The 19,652-nt window shown below is 33.7% G+C and overlaps 1 protein-coding gene across 1 annotated transcript in view; it reads right to left on the reverse strand.

The window, feature by feature from the left end:
• LOC106466026 (dipeptidyl aminopeptidase-like protein 6) overlaps window positions 1–19,652 on the reverse strand; it is a 57,484-nt gene that overhangs the window by 13,546 nt on the left and 24,286 nt on the right. Inside the window, exons 2-12 of the mRNA XM_022393988.1 lie at window positions 18,344–18,458; window positions 17,624–17,722; window positions 14,384–14,478; window positions 10,839–10,913; window positions 8,762–8,814; window positions 7,230–7,308; window positions 6,835–6,958; window positions 6,139–6,308; window positions 4,372–4,478; window positions 1,332–1,458; window positions 260–406 (exon numbers count right to left, since the gene is read on the reverse strand). Coding sequence (XP_022249696.1) covers window positions 260–406; window positions 1,332–1,458; window positions 4,372–4,478; window positions 6,139–6,308; window positions 6,835–6,958; window positions 7,230–7,308; window positions 8,762–8,814; window positions 10,839–10,913; window positions 14,384–14,478; window positions 17,624–17,722; window positions 18,344–18,458 — 1,191 coding nt within the window. The remainder of the gene's footprint in view (window positions 1–259; window positions 407–1,331; window positions 1,459–4,371; window positions 4,479–6,138; window positions 6,309–6,834; window positions 6,959–7,229; window positions 7,309–8,761; window positions 8,815–10,838; window positions 10,914–14,383; window positions 14,479–17,623; window positions 17,723–18,343; window positions 18,459–19,652) is intronic.

Raw genomic sequence — 19,652 nt, forward strand, 5'->3', positions numbered from 1 at the left:
GTATTAAGTACGTTCCGTGACACAGTATTTTCATGTTAAATTCCTTACATTACATTTACTATAAGTGGTATTAAGTACGTTCCGTGACACAGTATTTTCATGTTAAATTCCTTACACTACATTTACTATAAGTGGTATTAAGTACGTTCCGTGACACAGTATTTTCATGTTAAATTCCTTACATTACATTTACTATAAGTGGTATTAAGCACGTTCCGTGACACAGTATTTTCATCTTAAGTTCCTTACTTCAACTTACTTGAACACTTATCATGGCAACATGGCGGAATTTTCCAAAGTCGCCTTCGTTAACAGGAAGTCGAAGAAAATAGTATTTACTGTCTGCAGTAAAAACAGGGTGTTCATACATTTCCACCCAACCAGTGGTGCTAGTCTCTTCCAAATTCTGCAAATATGAAAGTTTCTCATTTACAAAAGATGGGAAATAAAAGGAATGTTCTATACAAAAAATAGAATAAAATAATAATAATAATAATAATTACCATTGCTGATGATAAACCATTCCAACCTTTCTACTTCAATTAAGAAGTGGACAATTTCGTTTCAGAAACATTGTGCTACCATTATCAAGGGTAAAAAAAGATCGAATTTTTTGCACAATGAAAGATAAACTCTTTATTCAGACGACTAGTTTCAGTAACACAGTTACCATTATCAAGGCTATTGAATACAGTGTTCATTGTACATTATTTCTTAATGTATTGGCTCTGTTTTAATGTCTTGGTTCTAAATAGTGCATCCAATATTCGTTTTGTCTTCATGTCTTGATTCTAAATAGTACCTCTACGCTTATTTTTGTCTTAATGTCTTGGTTCTAAATAGTACCTCCAGGCTTCGTTCCGTCTTAATATCTTGGTTCTAAATAGTAGTTCTAGGCTTCGTTCTGTCTTAATGTCTTGGTTCTAAATAGTACCTCCATGCTTCGTTCTGTCTTAATATCTTGGTTCTAAATAGTAGTTCTAGGCTTCGTTCTGTCTTAATGTCTTGATTCTAAATGGTGTCTTGAAACTGTATTGTCTTAATGATTTCGAAATGATCTATAATTACCTCTTATAAATTATCATCAAATTATCAGCCCCTCAGTGGCACAGCGGTATATCTGCGGACTTACAACGCTAGAAACCGGGTTTTGATACCCGTAGTGGGCAGAGCACATATAGCCCATTGTGTAGCTTTGTGCTTAATTACAAACAAACAGACATCAGATTATCATTAGCAGCTTGAAACTGTACTTATCAATTCACTAATGAAATACCAATGAGCTAATAGAGTGTTAAAGACATAAAACAAAAATTATGTCCGATACCCACCGTTTCACACGCCCATCCGCTCCATTCGTGGCAAATACTGACGATAGAAAAGTTTTGGGATCTCCGTAGCCAGACGGCTGTTAGTCGGCTTCTATCAATCCACTTAACTTGGGTAAAATAGTGTTCTCTGTATAAAGCAAAACATGTTAATTAGCGGAAACCTGGTGTTGTACGACATCTTTCCTGCTCTGTATAAATTACTTGTAAAAATGAAAGTACGATTTTTTTTCTCTCTCTCTTTTTTTGCACTTTTAATTCAGGCTATAATAAAAGGTCAGTAATATCGTTAATATCAAGGTACCCAGCTAGTGATTCAATATATTCCAATCTTTACAGATTTTAGTTTTCTTGTGTACTGATTTATGACTAACATCTTCTAGTCAATGTGTCTTACAGAATTGACCTCAATAACTTACATGCAAGTTTATTAGTTCTGATCTATATAGTGATCAATTCTTAATATTACCTAAAGACAATTAATTTTGCTTAGTTTTAAACGTGTGCGGTAGTCGAATACAAATAAGTTCGAGAAGCACGTGAGAATTACTCCACGTTCCCAGAGTTATGATACTACAATTTCAACAGTACTTCTTTTTGTCGCTTCAAAATTTCTGTGACACAATTCCGGTGTTTCAAAATTGTGTACTGTCATATCGCTATATACGAGATAACTGACAAGACACTGAATGAACTTAAAACGGTCGTTTTTATCTGAAACTTATACAATCCTGACTTTACTATTACCAGTGAATTATTCTCTCATCTATTTACCCTTCCAAAACCGCTGTGTTGTATGTGTCCCAGCGAATGTTTGTGCAGGACTGATGAGGCCCATGTATACCCCATAAATATATTTTGAAAATGTTTGTTTGTTGTTAAGCACAAAGCTACAAAATAGCTATTAGTACTGTGCCAAACCACGGGTATCGAAATCCGATTTTTAGAGTTATAATTCCACTTGTCTCTGAGCCACTAAAAAATAACTCTCCGGTAATAACTTGTAACATTAACGGGCATGTTACTAAGTACAAACGATATCACTGACATCGTCTGTACTTATTAACATGACCGTTTTAGAACCCATTCAATAACGGTGAAGTGTGACATCGTCTGTACTTAGTAACATGACCGTTTTAGAACCCATTCAATAACGGTGAAGTGTGACATCGTCTGTACTTAGTAACATGACCGTTTTAGAACCCATTCAATAACGGTGAAGTGTGACATCGTCTGTACTTAGTAACATGACCGTTTTAGAACCCATTCAATAACGGTGAAGTCACTTCACCGTAATTGAATGGGTTCTAAAACGGTCATGTTACTAAGTACAGACGATGTCGCACTTCACTGTTATTGAATGGGTTCTAAAACGGTCATGTTACTAAGTACAGACGATGTCACACTTCACCGTTATTGAATGGGTTCTAAAACAGTCATGTTACTAAGTACAGATGATGTCACACTTCACCGTTATTGAATGGGTTCTTAAACAGTCATGTTACTAAGTACAGATGATGTCACACTTCACCGTTATTGAATGGGTTCTAAAACGGTCATGTTACTAAGTACAGACGATGTCACACTTCACCGTTATTGAATGGGTTCTAAAACAGTCATGTTACTAAGTACAGACGATGTCACACTTCACCGTTATTGAATGATTTCTGAAACTGTCATGTTACTAAGTACAAAAGGATTAGAGAAATTTTATAACTGTCCTTTTTTCTGACCAGAATTCTGATAAAATATTTTAGTAACTTAGTGAATCAAGACATGATTTCTATGTAGTTGAAGGAAATGGGGAAAAAATTAGCACAGCTCCAAGATGGAGGCGGCACTGACGTTGATCCAACATAAGTATAAAAGCCGTAGAGGACCCTCTCTCTAAAAGTATCTCATTCATCAAGTAATGAGGTTTATTTAACTTGCTATGTGTGAATAACATTGCAGCATGGAAGCAACATGAATATAAGCAGCAAAGAATAACGAGTAAATTCAAGAAATCGGCAGAAGTTGGACTGGAACGTTTCATTACTTGACGAATGCAAATGTTACCAAATATTTAGTTAGTTCAAGCTTGTTGAGTGATTCACTATTCGACTTTAGACGTTAGCCAATATTTGGGTAGTTCAAACTAATTAATAAGTAATTTTTATCCTATGTTACGGCTACTAATCTGCTTTTGTTTTCAGGAAGTCACGAGAAGGACTTTTTATATATGGAAAGTAGTTGGGATTCGATCCTGGGTCCTCTTGATGGAAAGGTACTTCCCTTACCCCATTAGACCCTGAATCAATTAATTATTTGAATATTTCCAAGGGGGGAGGGTATTTGTGTTTTCTCAGTTTCAGTGGATGTAGAAAGCGTCTTTTCTCTTTCTTTTTCTCTTGTGTTTCCTATCCTATTATTTATTCCAGTTTATCGTATGATCTTCTTTTCGGGCATGATGGGCTATTACAGAGAACTGTATGTCTGTTATGTTTTGAATTCTAACCTTTGGATTCTTCAGTTTATTAAAATCCACATTTTCAAGCGTTGATGTAAATGATGTATTTCCTCTCCATTGGGTCTTTACGTAGTTTGATGTGTACTAGCTAATTAAAAATAGGCTTAGGTCATTATGACAACATCTGTTAAAAGATTCGATTGTAGATCTTATGTTTTGGTTTAAACTACACACCTGATTTTGAGGAAAGTGGAACAAAGTCATCTTCAGTTAACTTGTTTTTATAACAACTTCTAAACCTAAATTTACAACTATTGTTATACTTTACTTTCAATCGTAAGTTCGTAGAATAAGTGCGAGTTTCTTACGCAGAAACGTGGACGTACATTTTAAAATGAACTATACAATGGATTCCATTACTAAATCTAACTACAAATTTAAATAACCTCAAACTCTGTCTTTTATGTGTGAAATGTACATCGAGCTACAATAAATAAATTTTTCGATAAAACTAAAGAAATAACGAGATTCGGTCGCTTAAAATCCATTCAGGACGATTTGAAAATTATACTTTATTTATAGACAGTTGTTTACCTTTCTTGTATTTCTTTTGGAGGACGAAGTCTTCTGGGAGCGGGGATACTTGACGTAAAAGTGACGTCAACAACCCATAACGTGGCTAACGGGTTTTCCGTACCTGGCTGTAAGAAGTAGGTAGCATTAAAGTGGTAAAAAGCGTGTTTTGGTAGCCTAGGTTTTACTACTTGACACTAATAGTATATGTGAGTACTCATAAGTGCTTTAATTCTATGTAAAATAACGGGATGAGATTTACTTGGCTTCAAGAAAAACATTTGCTTAAGATTACTTGCCGATGGAACAGAAATGTTGCTAAACAGAATTATTCTTATCATGAGACATTAATATTAGGCCTATGCATTATGACAAGTATAATTAATTACAATCATGCTTCGCCAGCTTGGAAAGATGTCCATACCAAAACACTTGTTGTTAAAGTGTTTCTAGTAATTGGCTGTAAGGACATAAATAACATTGCTTTAAATTTATACGCACTAATTGATTTACTAAAATATTTTCTGTAACTTGCTACTGTTTGTCAGAATACGAAACAAGATATTCAAGGATATGACGTAACCTTTCGAAGACGCCTTGCAAGATTTTAGAATTACTTAGCATCAATATAATAATATATTCAGGACAAAACTGACCAATAATCTAGTTCCTTTAACTTGCATACACAACTCTTGTAAAATGTCATGGTTAGAGCATTCAAAATGATGCTTTCGGAGATCAAAAACAAATATTTACCGATTGACCGAATAGAATTCCCATTTATAATTTGTATTCGTTACGAACTTCTGTAGTTCAACAACAAGTCACTTCTTATACGTGACTTATAACTGACGAAAATGTTTTATATCAATAGGAACTGAGCCATAAAGAAGATCTTAATTACCTGTGTAAGACTGTTTTTTACTGGCTGGAAGAAAATGGCTATATTAACACATTGTTTACCTTTGAAATAAATAAAGTTCGATAAGATAAAATAGGATTACATACTAAAGTTGTAATGGTTTTTAAACGAGACCCAAAACTCGAGCGCTTTCGGATAGTTCACTATTCTTCTTCTGGGAAATACTTAACTATAACGTTTGAGCATCAAACGAAATAAAAGTAGAGGGAGCCACCAAGAGTTGTGTTGTATTGGTACTTTAGTTTGTTGTTCTTTAGTCAGTAGGTTAAAGTCAAGGTTATTCAGGTTCACTTACTTCTATTTTTAATATGCTGTTATTCAGCTAGACTACCTGAATTATTAACCCCGAGGTTAATCAACTCTGTTGTTCAACTAGACTACCTGCATTATTAACCCCGAGGTTAATCAACTCTGTTGTTCAACTAGACTACCTGCATTATTAACCCCGAGGTTAATCAACTCTGTTGTTCAACTAGACTACCTGCATTATTAACCCCGAGGTTAATCAACTCTGTTGTTCAGCTAGTGTAGCTAGATTATTAACCGCAATATTTATCATCTTGAATATTCGTCCAGAAAAACTCGGTGTTAATAAACGAACGCCCTCAATAATCTACTTTTGTTACATGGCGCGTTCAAGTATTTTGAAAGAATGGCAGTGAAGCACTGCTTTCCACATACAACATTGGAATCACAAACTGTGTCAGCAACAACGTTCAGCACTACGGTTAATATTTTCTACAACGATAAAAAAACAGTATTAAGTGACTCTGTAATCATGCTTTATAGAGGTCGCTGAAGTCTCTAATACTTGTACAGATAACAAACTACCGATAATATAAATGTTCTCAATAAAAACAAGTTACCTTAGGATATCTGATTTTCACTAGACCCTGATGAATGTTATTTTCATCCATATAATCTCCATACCAGGGATACTGAACTTCAGGCACGCGACTATCATCAAAGGATGCAAAACACAGCCTGGTACCATCTTCTGACCACCAGATGGAGTTGGTATTGCCCAGTATTTCCTCTGAAATAACGTGTATAATCCATACGTTTAAAAATTAGTTATTAACGTATGGAAAGTTCTTACTTTATTAGAGTCTTTTTTGTTATCATTATAACACTGGTTTTAAATAGCCTCAACTTACATTTACATAATTTATTCAAGCACGTGAAAACAGGATTTAAACAAATTAACAGAATCACCAATTTAGGCCTTCAGAATAAAACTCGATTTTCACAACTTTCATCTCAGAAGTAAATGAATGTCATTTTATACCCTTGTACAGTAATAAAAATAATCGTTGTCATGGTTACTTGCTTTAACTGTTATCTGAGACTAATTATTAATTAGTAACTATTGTTTTTTACATTTTATTAAATTTCGTAAATTTTATAAACATTTTTATTTATACACCTAGATACTAATTAGTTTTTGGTCTTTTTTTTCGGCTGCTAATCTGCTGCCATCTTCAGGGAAATCCTGAGAAGGAATATTTCTGTGTTGTTAGTGCACGAAAGAATTTTGAAATATAAGAAAAAGTTCCAAATACCTTCATAAACCCAGTCCGGAATACCGTTAAAAATCACTCTATCCACCCCACTCCTGGTTATACGTTTTGGAGGGATATCTCCTACATAGGCCATATAAAAAATGTCGTTGTTTCTTACATAAACCTGAGGAAAATCATAAAAAAAATCAAAATATGTTAATCAATAAGCAATCAATGGCACTGGTGCGTAGTATATAAACTAAATTTGGTTGAGTTAATGACCATGTCTTAAATATCGTTATTTAGTGTTTTAACTATAAACACAGAACGAAATGTGATAAAACGTAAAAAAAAAAGGATAAATCAGCAACCAATGTTGTCTAACGAAATTTGAAAACTGGCTTGATAAATAACTAAATTTATTTTAAAAAAAAAACTAAACTAGAACCACTCACCAGCTGACTACCAGTGGGCCCCCATTCAACGTATTGTAGTTCAGCATTATCTTCAGTTGGTAATAGTGGCGAGGTTTGGCTAGAAGATCAAATTTATTAGCTTAAAAGTTTACTGTTTTGTTCCATCACCAGCTACATGACTAACGTTATGCTACTGAATTTTCTATTATAACCAAAATGCTGAAGTAAAATGATAAATTCTGGTCATGAAAACCTAAAAAACAGCAACGCATAAATGTACACTAATTAAATACTAAAGAACAAAATACAACATTTCAATAAATTATTTATATGTTTGTTTTAGCATGAAATTAAACAATAGGCCATCTGTGCTCTGTCCACCACGGGGATCGAGCCTCAGGTTTTAGTGTTGTAAGTCCGTAATCTTACCGCTGCCTCATCGGGGAACTACCAACTGTTTCCAAACTCTTTGGAAACTAATGGAAAAAATAGTTTCGAATACTAGCAGACACAGCAATAAAACACCGTCATAAGTTCCTTGTGTGAGGAATTCCTTTATTTTGTCCTGAAACAATAAATTCCATTTGAACTTTAATCTATATGTTTTAACTGTTACGTTTAAAGCGAAACATTTAAGAGACTTATCACAAGCTCCGCACGTTCCAACCTGAAGAAATATAACACAAAGTACCCTAATTAACTTATCCCGGGGAATAAATAGTTTCATATAAGTAAAATATTAATAGTTATAGTGTTATTAAAGTAAAACACAACGTCAAAATGTGAGACACGTAAAGTACTCACTGAAAATAGGTTTTCCCCAAGGTCCTATATTATATCCTTTCGTAATCTTCTAAACAATATCCTGGAGATTATCTAATAAATTGATATCCTGAATATCCTCTCGGAATATTCTAAACAATATCCTGGAGATTATCGAATAGCATATCAATTTATTAGATAATCTCCAGGATATTGTTTAGAATATTCCGAGAGGATATTCAGGATATCAATATTCCGAGAGGATATTCAGGATTCTAAACAATATCCTGGAGATTATCTAATAAATTGATATCCTGAATATCCTCTCGGAATATTCTAAACAATATCCTGGAGATTACCTAATAAAATATCAATTTATTAGATAATCTCCAGGATATTGTTTAGAATATTCCGAGAGGATATTCAGGATATCAACCTGGACAGAGCGCAAATAGAGCTAAATACCACCACCAACAACAAATTTTCAATGTCATAATTTATTCACTTGAAATACATTTTAAGATTGGTTTGGAGGTGCAGGGTTTATCGTCTGTTGCAAATTCGTATTCTTTTGAGACAAGACATTCTGTGATACAAGAATCGTAAGAGTAGATTGCCGAATTCGTGCTCTGGCAAAAATTACAGAAATTGCTCTAAGAAATATATATTTAGACGATGAGAACCTTCTTGTTACTCAACACCTCGTTCTAGTTTTTCTTATAAAAAGAATAGCGAAAGAACACGATCGAAATTTAATATTCCAGAAACTTACGTAAGTGTTAATAATGTCTGTAATAAACTGTACTTACTAGTTTTGGATGTCAAAGTACTTGTATTTCGCTGTATACGAATATCGAAATCTCTGAAAAGAGGAAACATATTAACAGAATACTTATAACAATTATAAAATGGTTGAGTCTCTAGTTCTTTCGATAGATGGCTCTTCTTCAGAAGCAGACGTTAAAAAAGGACACCTGTCAAAAACGCTAGAGTTTTTTAAGGCTCAACCTTTTTTCTGATCCTATTTATTTGTGCTCAAACAAATTGCTAATAAAATACTTTAATTTTTGTTCGAACTATATACATTTTAACAGAAAGTACAGTTACAACTGGAAACATAACTTATATACATTTTAACAAAAAGTACAGTCTACAACTGGAAACATAACTTATATACATTTTAACAAAAAGTACAGTCTACAACTGGAAACATAACTTATATACATTATAACAACAAGTACAGTCGATAACTGGAAACATAACTTATATTATTTTAAAAAAAACTGATGTCAAAGTGAAAAAAGAAATTACACGTTTTGGTTATGCAAACTACATCGTTTTGCGTTATACACATTTTAGGGTTAACATCATATGGATGGGGTTGTATAATTACATCATTGTGTGTTAGTCAGTAAAGAAAATGCAATCCGTTTGGTAATTGGTCGTTTTTTGTTTGTTTTTTAGCCCACCATATGATATTGATACAACATCATACATGTTATACCACGATGCTGGGCTGAGACGAAACATAGTCGACTGTATAAAAAAAAAGGATTAAATTAATCTGATATTAATTGATACAGTAACGTACACGAGAAATACATATAAACCAGAAGAGGCACGCCCACATTGAATGTGTACAGTAATTGCACGTGCTGACCTACCTTCCTGAATTGTATAAATAAAACTGGACAGATCATTCTCATAATATAAGGACCACGATGTATCGCAAATTTCCGGTACAAACGCTTTCAGGAATACTGATGAAGGTACATAAAATAAGGAGGGACATACTTATGTAATATCAGGGATACTGATGAAGGTATATAAAATAAGAAGGGACATACTCATGTAATATCAGGGATACTGATGAAGGTACATAAAATAAGAAGGGACATACTCATGTAATATCAGGGATACTGATGAAGGTATATAAAATAAGAAGGGACATACTCATGTAATATCAGGGATACTGATGAAGGTACATAAAATAAGAAGGGACATACTCATGTAATATCAGGGATACTGATGAAGGTATATAAAATAAGAAGGGACATACTCATGTAATATCAGGGATACTGATGAAGGTACATAAAATAAGAAGGGACATACTCATGTAATCTTTTAATTACTTTACCAATAAGAAGGGACATAAAATAAGAAGGGACATACAGGGACATACTCATGTAATCTTTTAATTACTTTACATTTAAGTCGCAAGCTCTCTCTCGGATCGTTATGGAGTCTTCTGAAAAGTACGTAGGGTTTGAGAGGGCACTTTGTTATATTTTGAGTTTTGTACTTTATTTACCAAAGATGTTCGCTATTGGCACTCTGATAAGTTATTCTGGACTCTTCGGAGAAGAATGTTATGTTATAAGTTTTGTACTTTACTTACCAAAGATGTTCTCTAATGGCACTTTGATAAGTTATTCTGGACTCTTCTGAAAAGAATGTTATGTTCTACGTTTTGTACTTTACTTACCAAAGATGTTCTTAATGGTATTTATATAAGTTATTCTTCCGAGAAGAGCACAAGGATTGACTATGTTGTGTCAAATATGTTTTTTTTTACTTATCACATATATGTTATTCTTGGCAGTTTACGACGCTATTACTGACTTTATTGGGCATTAAAAAAGTATTTTAGTGACATGTGTAAAGACTGAAGTTAGTAGTCTGTAAAAACAAACAAAATTTGTAACAGCAATTAAAGAGCGAAGGAAAAATCCCAAATAAACTAAGAACAAAAATCAATAGCATCTACAGTTAGAATAGAACCGCAAGTTAGTGATATCACGGTCTCTACGAATGCATTATTCCAAATAAACTTCATCTCCTAGAAAAGAGATTCTTTTTTATATTACTATCAAACGTATAACTCACCTTTTTAATAGCATAAGAAAGCAATACGTATTTTCTGTCGGCTGACAAACTATATTTGTAAACATCGTAGAGCCTCTGTCAAAACAAAAAACATGTTCATTATTTCTTATAAAGTTTAACCTAAATACACTTCTTATGGACTAGACGTAATAATAAATTTACATATGTTGTTGATGTTTCCATGATATCCAATACTAAAGGAAGCAAATTTACTAACAACACCATCAGTTTCCATGATGCCCAATCTTGCAAGAAGCAAAAATTACCAACACCACCATCAGTATCCATGATGCTCAATCTTGCAAGAAGCAAAAAATTACCAACACCACCAATAGTTTCCAAATGCTGAAAGAACAAGTTTTCCAACATGTGCAGTAATTCAGCTACTGAACCAAATGGTCCCTTTTTGTCCATAATGTGATCTCTTCATTTTGCTGGGTTATCTAGCACTCCTCTTAAAATCCACTGATCTCGTGTCCTTGAACTGCTGATGCTATCTCGCTGGTATCTTGTTGGAGAACACCACATAGGAAGTCCAAGTACCACAGAATGGTCCAGGTACCACAGGATGGTCTGTGCTTTTGGCTGAACGGTTCCCGTTTTGATGCTGCTTGTTGACGAAATCTTGTGTCTTAGTTTAGAACAAAACTGACGAAAACAACTAAAACTTGACCAAGTCTTTATTATACTTGCCTTAAAATTAGTATACTTTAAAGAATTACTATTGCTACTGGTACTTGAGGGTCATAGTTCTAGTCTAAAATCTTCAGAATTAAAGCAATGATCTTGCAACAATGTTAGCTGCATTCTCAAAAACAGAACAAACTTAGAAAGCATCACGACATCAAGAAGGCTTTTGCTTGAGAACTGTGCAGACATAGAAATTACATTGTGAGAACTAAATCCCAAATTACAAAGTAACGGCTACTGAGTACCCAATAAACGTGTACAGCATGTGGGCTGCAAACCAAACAGTTAAACGAAAATGTAATACAATAGTTATTTAAGTATTCAAATTAAGCCATGCCAAATAATAATATCTCTTTTTTTTGTGGGGGGGGGGGTATTTAGACTATACTCAATAATAAGTCTCTTTTTCGGGTTGGTTAAGCTATATCCAATAATACCTCTCTTTTCTTGGAGTAGTTAAACTATACCCAATAATTATGTTGTTGTTGTTGTTTGGGGGAGTGGGAGGTAGCTATATGCAATAATGTCTATGTTTTTGTTTAGTTAAGCTATACATGTACTTTACTAACCCCCATTTCTTTGATATTTTAGTTTAGAAATGAACAGGCTTACTTCTTTTTGTATTACAGATATTAATACAATATCAAATAAGCAGGTCGTAGTCGAATCAAATCAATCGTTACAAAGTAGTTTTATCTTAGCGTCGATTACAGTTATTCGTGAAATAACCTGACTTGCGTTTTAGAAACTAACAATATATGTTTATTATAGTTTCAAAATCATGAAAAGTAAACAACTGTATTAGGATAAACTCTGTTATTCTAAGTAAATCCACGTTAACTTGATAATGGTACGTTCACGTGATAGATTGAACTATTGTTATATGAAAAGGCTATCTTATATATACGTTTATACTGCTTAAGGCCACATCACGAAATAACAGCAAATATTCTGGCAAAAGGAACTTCATATAAAGGTTGAGCCAGTATAACTGACATACTGTATTCCTTAGAGAAGCTTGAATTCACCAAGTTCGGTGACTTTTTTACCCTCAACACTCTTTTGTTACCCTGTAATGTCTGAATACTGATTTGCTACTTTACAGTGTCTTAACAGAGTGAATTGTTACTTTATATTGTCCCGGTATTAAAAATAAATGCACAAGTAATTAAAAAGTACAGAGTGAACTAAAATTTAGTCCTAGAATCACACACTAGGGTACGTATCACCCCTAGAATCACAAAGTAGAGTCCGTATCAGCCCAACAATCACAAAGTATGGTCAGTATCAACCATAGAGTCACTAAATATGGTCCGTGTCACTCCTAGAAACACAAAATAGGGTCCGTTTCACCTCTAGAATCACAAAGTAGGGTCCATATCACCCTACCTGTTTATGAAGCACCAACCTGCTTGTTGTTCCATGATTTTATTAGTTGCAGTCACACAAAAAATAACTTTGTAATTAATCGTACCAATTACTAGTTTTAACCTCTGTATAGTTTACATAAAAAGTTAGTTATTTCACACAATTATTTTGGTCAGTTCTTTACTCAAGATAAAGCAGTAAGAAGACCCCACCTGCTATAGAACAAGTTCATAACTTAAGGGTTAACTGTTTGTGGTCACTGGTAAGTTTTGTTAAATATGAAAAGGCTAAACCATATGAAAACGTTATATACTCATGCATTTTATAGTTTTACATTCAATCCTATAGACAATGAAACGTATAACAAAATATCAGAACCCAAAAAATAAGTTATACAGTACAATGTTATTCATAAAGAGGTTTTAAGATTGGTTGACGGGTGTTAAATAATTCAAGTATCGCAAAACTACATCTCAAATTGGATAAGAAAACTTTGGAAATATAGACTATAGAACATGGAAACGAAGTTTCAACAAACTAATAACTGCTGAAGAGAGCCCCGATAACTAAATAAGAGGTTCAGTACATGAATTATATTAAAATAATTTTGGATACTCGTCACGTAGTTACAGTCCATGATGCCGAGTACAGTCATACTCTATCGGTTGTTTGTGTTCTAGAAACTAGCTCTGTAGTGTAGGTGCAAAAACCTCCGTCATAAGGTTTACATGTCCAAAGCATACCACTCCACACCGAATGCTTTCTATCTAGCGTACGAGGACGAAGATTTTCCAGCTCCTGTTTCAATAGTTCAAACGCAGAGAAATCCAAAGGTGCTGCGTACGACGAGTTGATTGGTTTGTCTTTGTTGAGAATAACCCGTATCATACTCCAACTCCTGGAGGTATGTATGGTTACACACACATATGTCTGGGAAACAACCTTTATACTTGTGATTTGTGTCGCTTCTCCAAACAAAACCTTCTTAACGATGTTGCATACTGTTAATTTAGACACGTGGACGGCTTTTATCCCTTTACTTTGCATTCATGGATTGTTACCCGTTACAAGACGTCCCACTTTACTTACTAGGGCTGGAGTAAGACTTCTTGCAGGCCTCTTTCTGGAGGGTACTGGTGCTCCATGTTGATCCTTATTCCTTTGTATTTCAATGTAATTAAGTACAATTGATATATCCGTTTTGCAGAATCTAAGTCTCCGATCTGAGCCCATCTTTTGGGATTGAAAAAGCTGTTACATACCCTTCCCCAAAGTGATCAATTATCTATGTCATCACACTACGTACGTCACGCCAAACAATGTCAACATGTAATCCTGATACATTCTGTTCTATCGTAACTGAATATCATGAGACTTCGTGATTTGCGTATTCAAAACCGTTTTAATATAACTTATTCAACTCTCCCTCTGTATGCATTACTAAAGCGGCACAGTAATTTAAAAAGTCCAGATAAAATATTACTTACAAAAGTTGTATTTAACAAGAGGACTGTTTTATTTAACGTTTCTGCGTTGAATAAAATAAGGGTTCCATCAGAATCTCGGTAAATAAATTCTTTTTCTGGAAATAGAAAAAAAAAACAGTTAGATTGCTGTGAATATAAACTAGTGAATAATTTCCTTTTTATTTCATGTAAGTCGCCTCTACTTATATTTTAATCTCACTATCAGGTTGTGTAATTGACACGTTTATATCACGTGGCTAAGCACGAATAAAGTCTGTTACAGTTTCTAACTTCTTCATCCCATCGATTAAATGAAGCGTGTCTTGAATTAGGTAAATTTATTCGGTAAGTCGATAACAAAATTCTATATTTATATTTTGATAGTTAAATTTAATACTATCATCGATTTAAAAGAAACTAAAACCTAATTTTCAAACAACAGAAGTAACAATGAAAAGTGCGATTAAAGAAACTGTTAATTTAGTTCAGATTTCTGATATTAACACTAATTGTTTAATTGTGATCGAAGAAACTGAATAGTTTGTTATTAAGCACAATGGGCTGTTTTTCTGTGCCCACTATAAGTATCTAAACCCAATTTTTATCGTTATAAGCCCTCAGACTTACCGCTGAGCCATACGGTTACAGTAACCTATACGATCACCAAGTGTAATTAATAATTTATAACTATTTCTTTCAGTTAGCGATTGGCGCAGATAGCCTTATTGCTTTGCGCCATAAAACTTTAACAGTTAGTGTTTAATTACAAAACTCTAACAGTTTGTATTTAGTTATAAAACTCTAACAGATAGTATTTAATTATAAAACTCTAACAGATAGTATTTAATTATAAAACTCTAACAGTTAGTATTTAATTATAAAACTCTAACAGATAGTATTTAGTTATAAAACTCTAACATATAGTATTTAATTATAAAACTCTAACAGTTAGTATTTAATTATAAAACTCTATTACTAACTGTTAGAGTTTTATAATTAAATACTATCTGTTTGATCATATTTTTTAAATTATAAAAGAAATAGTTACTAGTTAATAATTAAACTTAAGTCACTGTATGGGTGCTAACAAAGTCAAGTTACCAAATTATACCAGTGATAACGACTAGTTGTCTGTCAAAAACGTTAAGGTTTTATCGTTTATTTTTTAATGTGAATTAACTATCTTCAATATTGATACTTGATAATTTTCTTTTGATCCTTTCTCTACTTAGTACAGAATTAGCTACGAATGGAAACAAGAACAATTATAATATGATTTATCTAAAAGTTCGCGCTCTTTTTAACCAATTTGCCCTCATACCGGTAAAAACCGGCTTTCGACATTCGGGATGGGCATAGCACAGATAGCCCATTGTGTAGCTTTGTACTTAACAAGAAACAAAACAAACAAATATAATAACCGATTATATCGATCTATTTATATAATATTGTCTCCTGATTAATCTGTCGGGGAGAGGGGGAGATATACTAACCGATTATACCGATCTATTTATATAATTTTGTCTGCTGATTAATCTGTCGAGGGGGGAATATACTAACCGATTATATCGATCTATTTATATAATTTTGTCTGCTGATTAATCTATCAGGGGGGGAGATATACTAACCGATTATATCGATTTATTTATATAATTTTGTCTGCTGATTAATCTCTCGGGGGGAGATATGCTAACCGATTATATCGATCTATTTATATAATTTTGTTTGCTGATTAATCTGTCGGGGGGGGGGGCGAAACCAAGAGTATCCAAGAGTTTGCGGCGGGTACTACTGATTATCTGCCTTTCCTTTAGACTGTCAGTTCAAAATAGCCATCATGGAACTTTCGTTCTAAAACAAACTATTAATCTGTCGTGTTTATGAGTCTGAAGCAAGAATTCTTATATTCATCTATTGACTAACTACTTGACTAATTACTACTCTAAATTCATCGATCGATACTCACCATCCAACCTTTATGCCTCCCATCGTACTGTCAGAAAGCAGACACGTCACGACTTACAGAATCTAAACAGTCATTAAACATTCTTCAAAGGAACCAATGCATGACCTAATAACGTTAGTTTGTGTTGTCAACAAAATCATGAGAAGTTATTTAGCAGCTTCAACGTCAGTCATTATTACACCAATCGGTTAACCTCTAATAGCTGTGCGCTTTGTATGATTGGTCAAAAACGATAAATATATCCAAATGACACGTTTTACTGGTTGATGCGCTGTGACTAGTCGGCACTCGCCGTTGATGTTGGCGCGTATATTGTCTTTTTGTCATTCGATAGAATGGGAAGCAAGAAAAAAGCGACATCTGAAGCAAGTTTATAATTAAGAAATTTTCAAGTAATTTGCCTGTTTAGTATATATTTGTTTCTCTAAAGCCATGAAAGCAATGATTGTATATATATCGTCTTTTTTTTTAGTTTAGTAAACTATATTATAAATTCCATATGAGATCAAAAGCCATTGTTGTATGCGCATGCGCACATGAGTACCGGCACATTTTTGTTGAGAATTCAACCCTGAGCTTGACAATGTATATATGATAAACAAGCTCGTTTATGTGAGAAATATTCAGTGTACTGATCGTAAGATTATACAAATGTGTTGTATATATATATATATATTAATACTCATTTGTATAATAGGTAAATTTAATATATGTTAAGCATAGGCGATGGAACTGGTGGAACCAAGACCCCCCTTTTCCAGTACAAGCAGGAGAGTCAGCAGACATAATGATGCTTTATAATCCCATAAAGATTTTAAAATGAATGTTGTAGCTGGACTCGAAAAGATGAGATAAAAGTATTAAGGTAAAAACAAAAGGCCATGAAATTTGGTCGTTATAATGTTTATTTTTACACTGATTATTTTCCTATGTTTTTTCTTGATTTTCACCATACCTGGGCGCCCTCTACAACAAAATAAGCATATGTTACTATTGTAAAAGAAAATTTTCCAGATAAACGTTTCCCCTATTTTAATATATCTTCGATAGAGGCACTTCTAATAAGCTTGATTTTTCTTGTCAACTATGATCTCCTCCTCCCTCTACAACCCCTAAGTGGTTCAGCGGTAAATCTACTGGCTTACGACGTGAAAAATCGGGTTTCAATAGCCACTGAAAGCACAGCGCAAATAGCCCATTGTATAACTTTGTGCTTAACAATAAAAAACCATTAACTCTCCCTACATTGTGCTTTCGGCGCTATTTTTAAGTACATCAAACAATCTTATCCTTACCAGATATCCACGTTCCATTAAACCTTCTCGGTGTTAAACTACCATATACAACTTCCAGTAAGTTGAGCCGTGGATTCCTAACCTTGGGACCTTCGTTACCTGTTAGAGAAACAAACAAAATAATAATAATAATATGGAAGCAAAAGTGGTTACAGTCAATGCGAATGACATTACTGGGTCACTTATGGCCACAGACAATGTGAATGACATTACTGGGTCACTCGTGGTCACAGATAATGTGAATGACATTACTGGGTCACTCGTGGTCACAGACAATGTGAATGATATTATTGGAAGCTTCTATTGGATCATTCACTACAGAAAATGTCTTGTGATAATTTACTCTCATATTGGTCTTGCCTCGATAGCTTCAACGTCATCCATGATATAATTCGATATCTCGTAAAAACACGTTTTTGGTGAGTATTTTTTTTTCTTTTTGCATATGAAAAAGATGAAGAGAAACATGTTTGTATTGCTGACAAAATATAAAGCACAGTATATTAAGAATTATCAGGATAGAAATAGTAAATAGACGTGTCCAACCTAAATCAAAATGGAGACTTGTTATATGCTAAATAAATATATCGCGATTTTTAAAAGTATTACTCTTCTGGAGTACAAAAAAAAAAAGAATAAATGAACACAATCACGAATTTTTAAGATAAACAATAACTCAAATGGCTTTGAACATCGAATTAGAGGATGAAATGGGCTTACCTGGGCTGAGCAGGATAACAGCTGTTACAATAAGGGCACAAACTATGATAATAACAAGTAGGGCGATCCCAATTCCACGCCAGTTCCTCTCCTCCTGTCCCGAAGATACCAGTTCCTAGAGTAGAGTATATATATATATATACACATTATAAAAACCCTCTGTCAAAGTTTGCATACCATTTATGAGAAAATATATGTTTCATCATTGCAAGAAATACAGAATGTCTCACTTCTAACAGACATTCTTCAGTTCCATACACCCCTAAATGATATGTTAAATGTAACACACAAGCCTGTACTACAGTTACTTACACTTCTGACTAAGTAACTGTAGTACAGGCTTGTGTGTTACATTTAATACATCATTTAGGGGTGTATGGAACTGAAGAATGTCTGTTAGAAGTGATGGAAATAATTCTGGAAACACACATTTACGTAAGCCACAAACAACGAGTACTAGCAACTAAATGGTGAATTTATTAACGGTACAAAACATTATCAAATAAAATATAAAAGTAAAGAGAGTAATCTGTATGTGAATTGTATGATGTATCGAACTACAGAAACCTTTGATGTGTAAGTTAAAATATAGATTGACTTCAATTATAACAAAGGATGCAAGAACTCTAATTACAACAGCAAACACTGAACGTTGTCTAACACAAAACGTCTAATGTAGTCTAACATGAAACACGGAACGTACTGTAACATAAAACACCGTACGAAGTCTAACACGAAATATCGGAGATATTGTAACATAAAACATCGAACGTAGTATAACATGAAACCAACTTTTAAGATTGAGGGGAGTGATAAAGCAAAAACCCTCAGTAAATCCATACCCATGAGGACATTCTTAGTAAGTCCATACCTACAGAGACATTCTTACTAAATCTATGCCTACACAGAAACTCTCAGTAAGTTCCAAGCTTACACAGAAACTCTCAGTAAGTTCTAAGCTTACACAGAAACTCTCAGTAAGTTACAAGCTTACACAGAAACTCTCAGTAAGTTCTAAGCTTACACAGAAACTCTTAGTAAGTTCTAAGCTTACACAAGTTTATATCTAAACTGAAACACTCCATATGTACATACCTACACAGAAACTCTCAGTAAGTTACAAGCTTACACAGAAACTCTCAGTAAGTTTATATCTAAACTGAAACACTCCATATGTACATACCTACACAGAAACTCAGTAAGTCCATATCTACACAGAAACTCTCAATAAGTTTATATCTAAACTGAAACACTCCATATGTACATACCTACACAGAAACTCGGTAAGTCCATATCTACACAGAAACTC

The sequence above is a fragment of the Limulus polyphemus genome, unplaced genomic scaffold, assembly GCF_000517525.1.
Source record: "Limulus polyphemus unplaced genomic scaffold, Limulus_polyphemus-2.1.2 Scaffold2126, whole genome shotgun sequence".
NCBI lineage: Eukaryota > Metazoa > Arthropoda > Merostomata > Xiphosura > Limulidae > Limulus > Limulus polyphemus.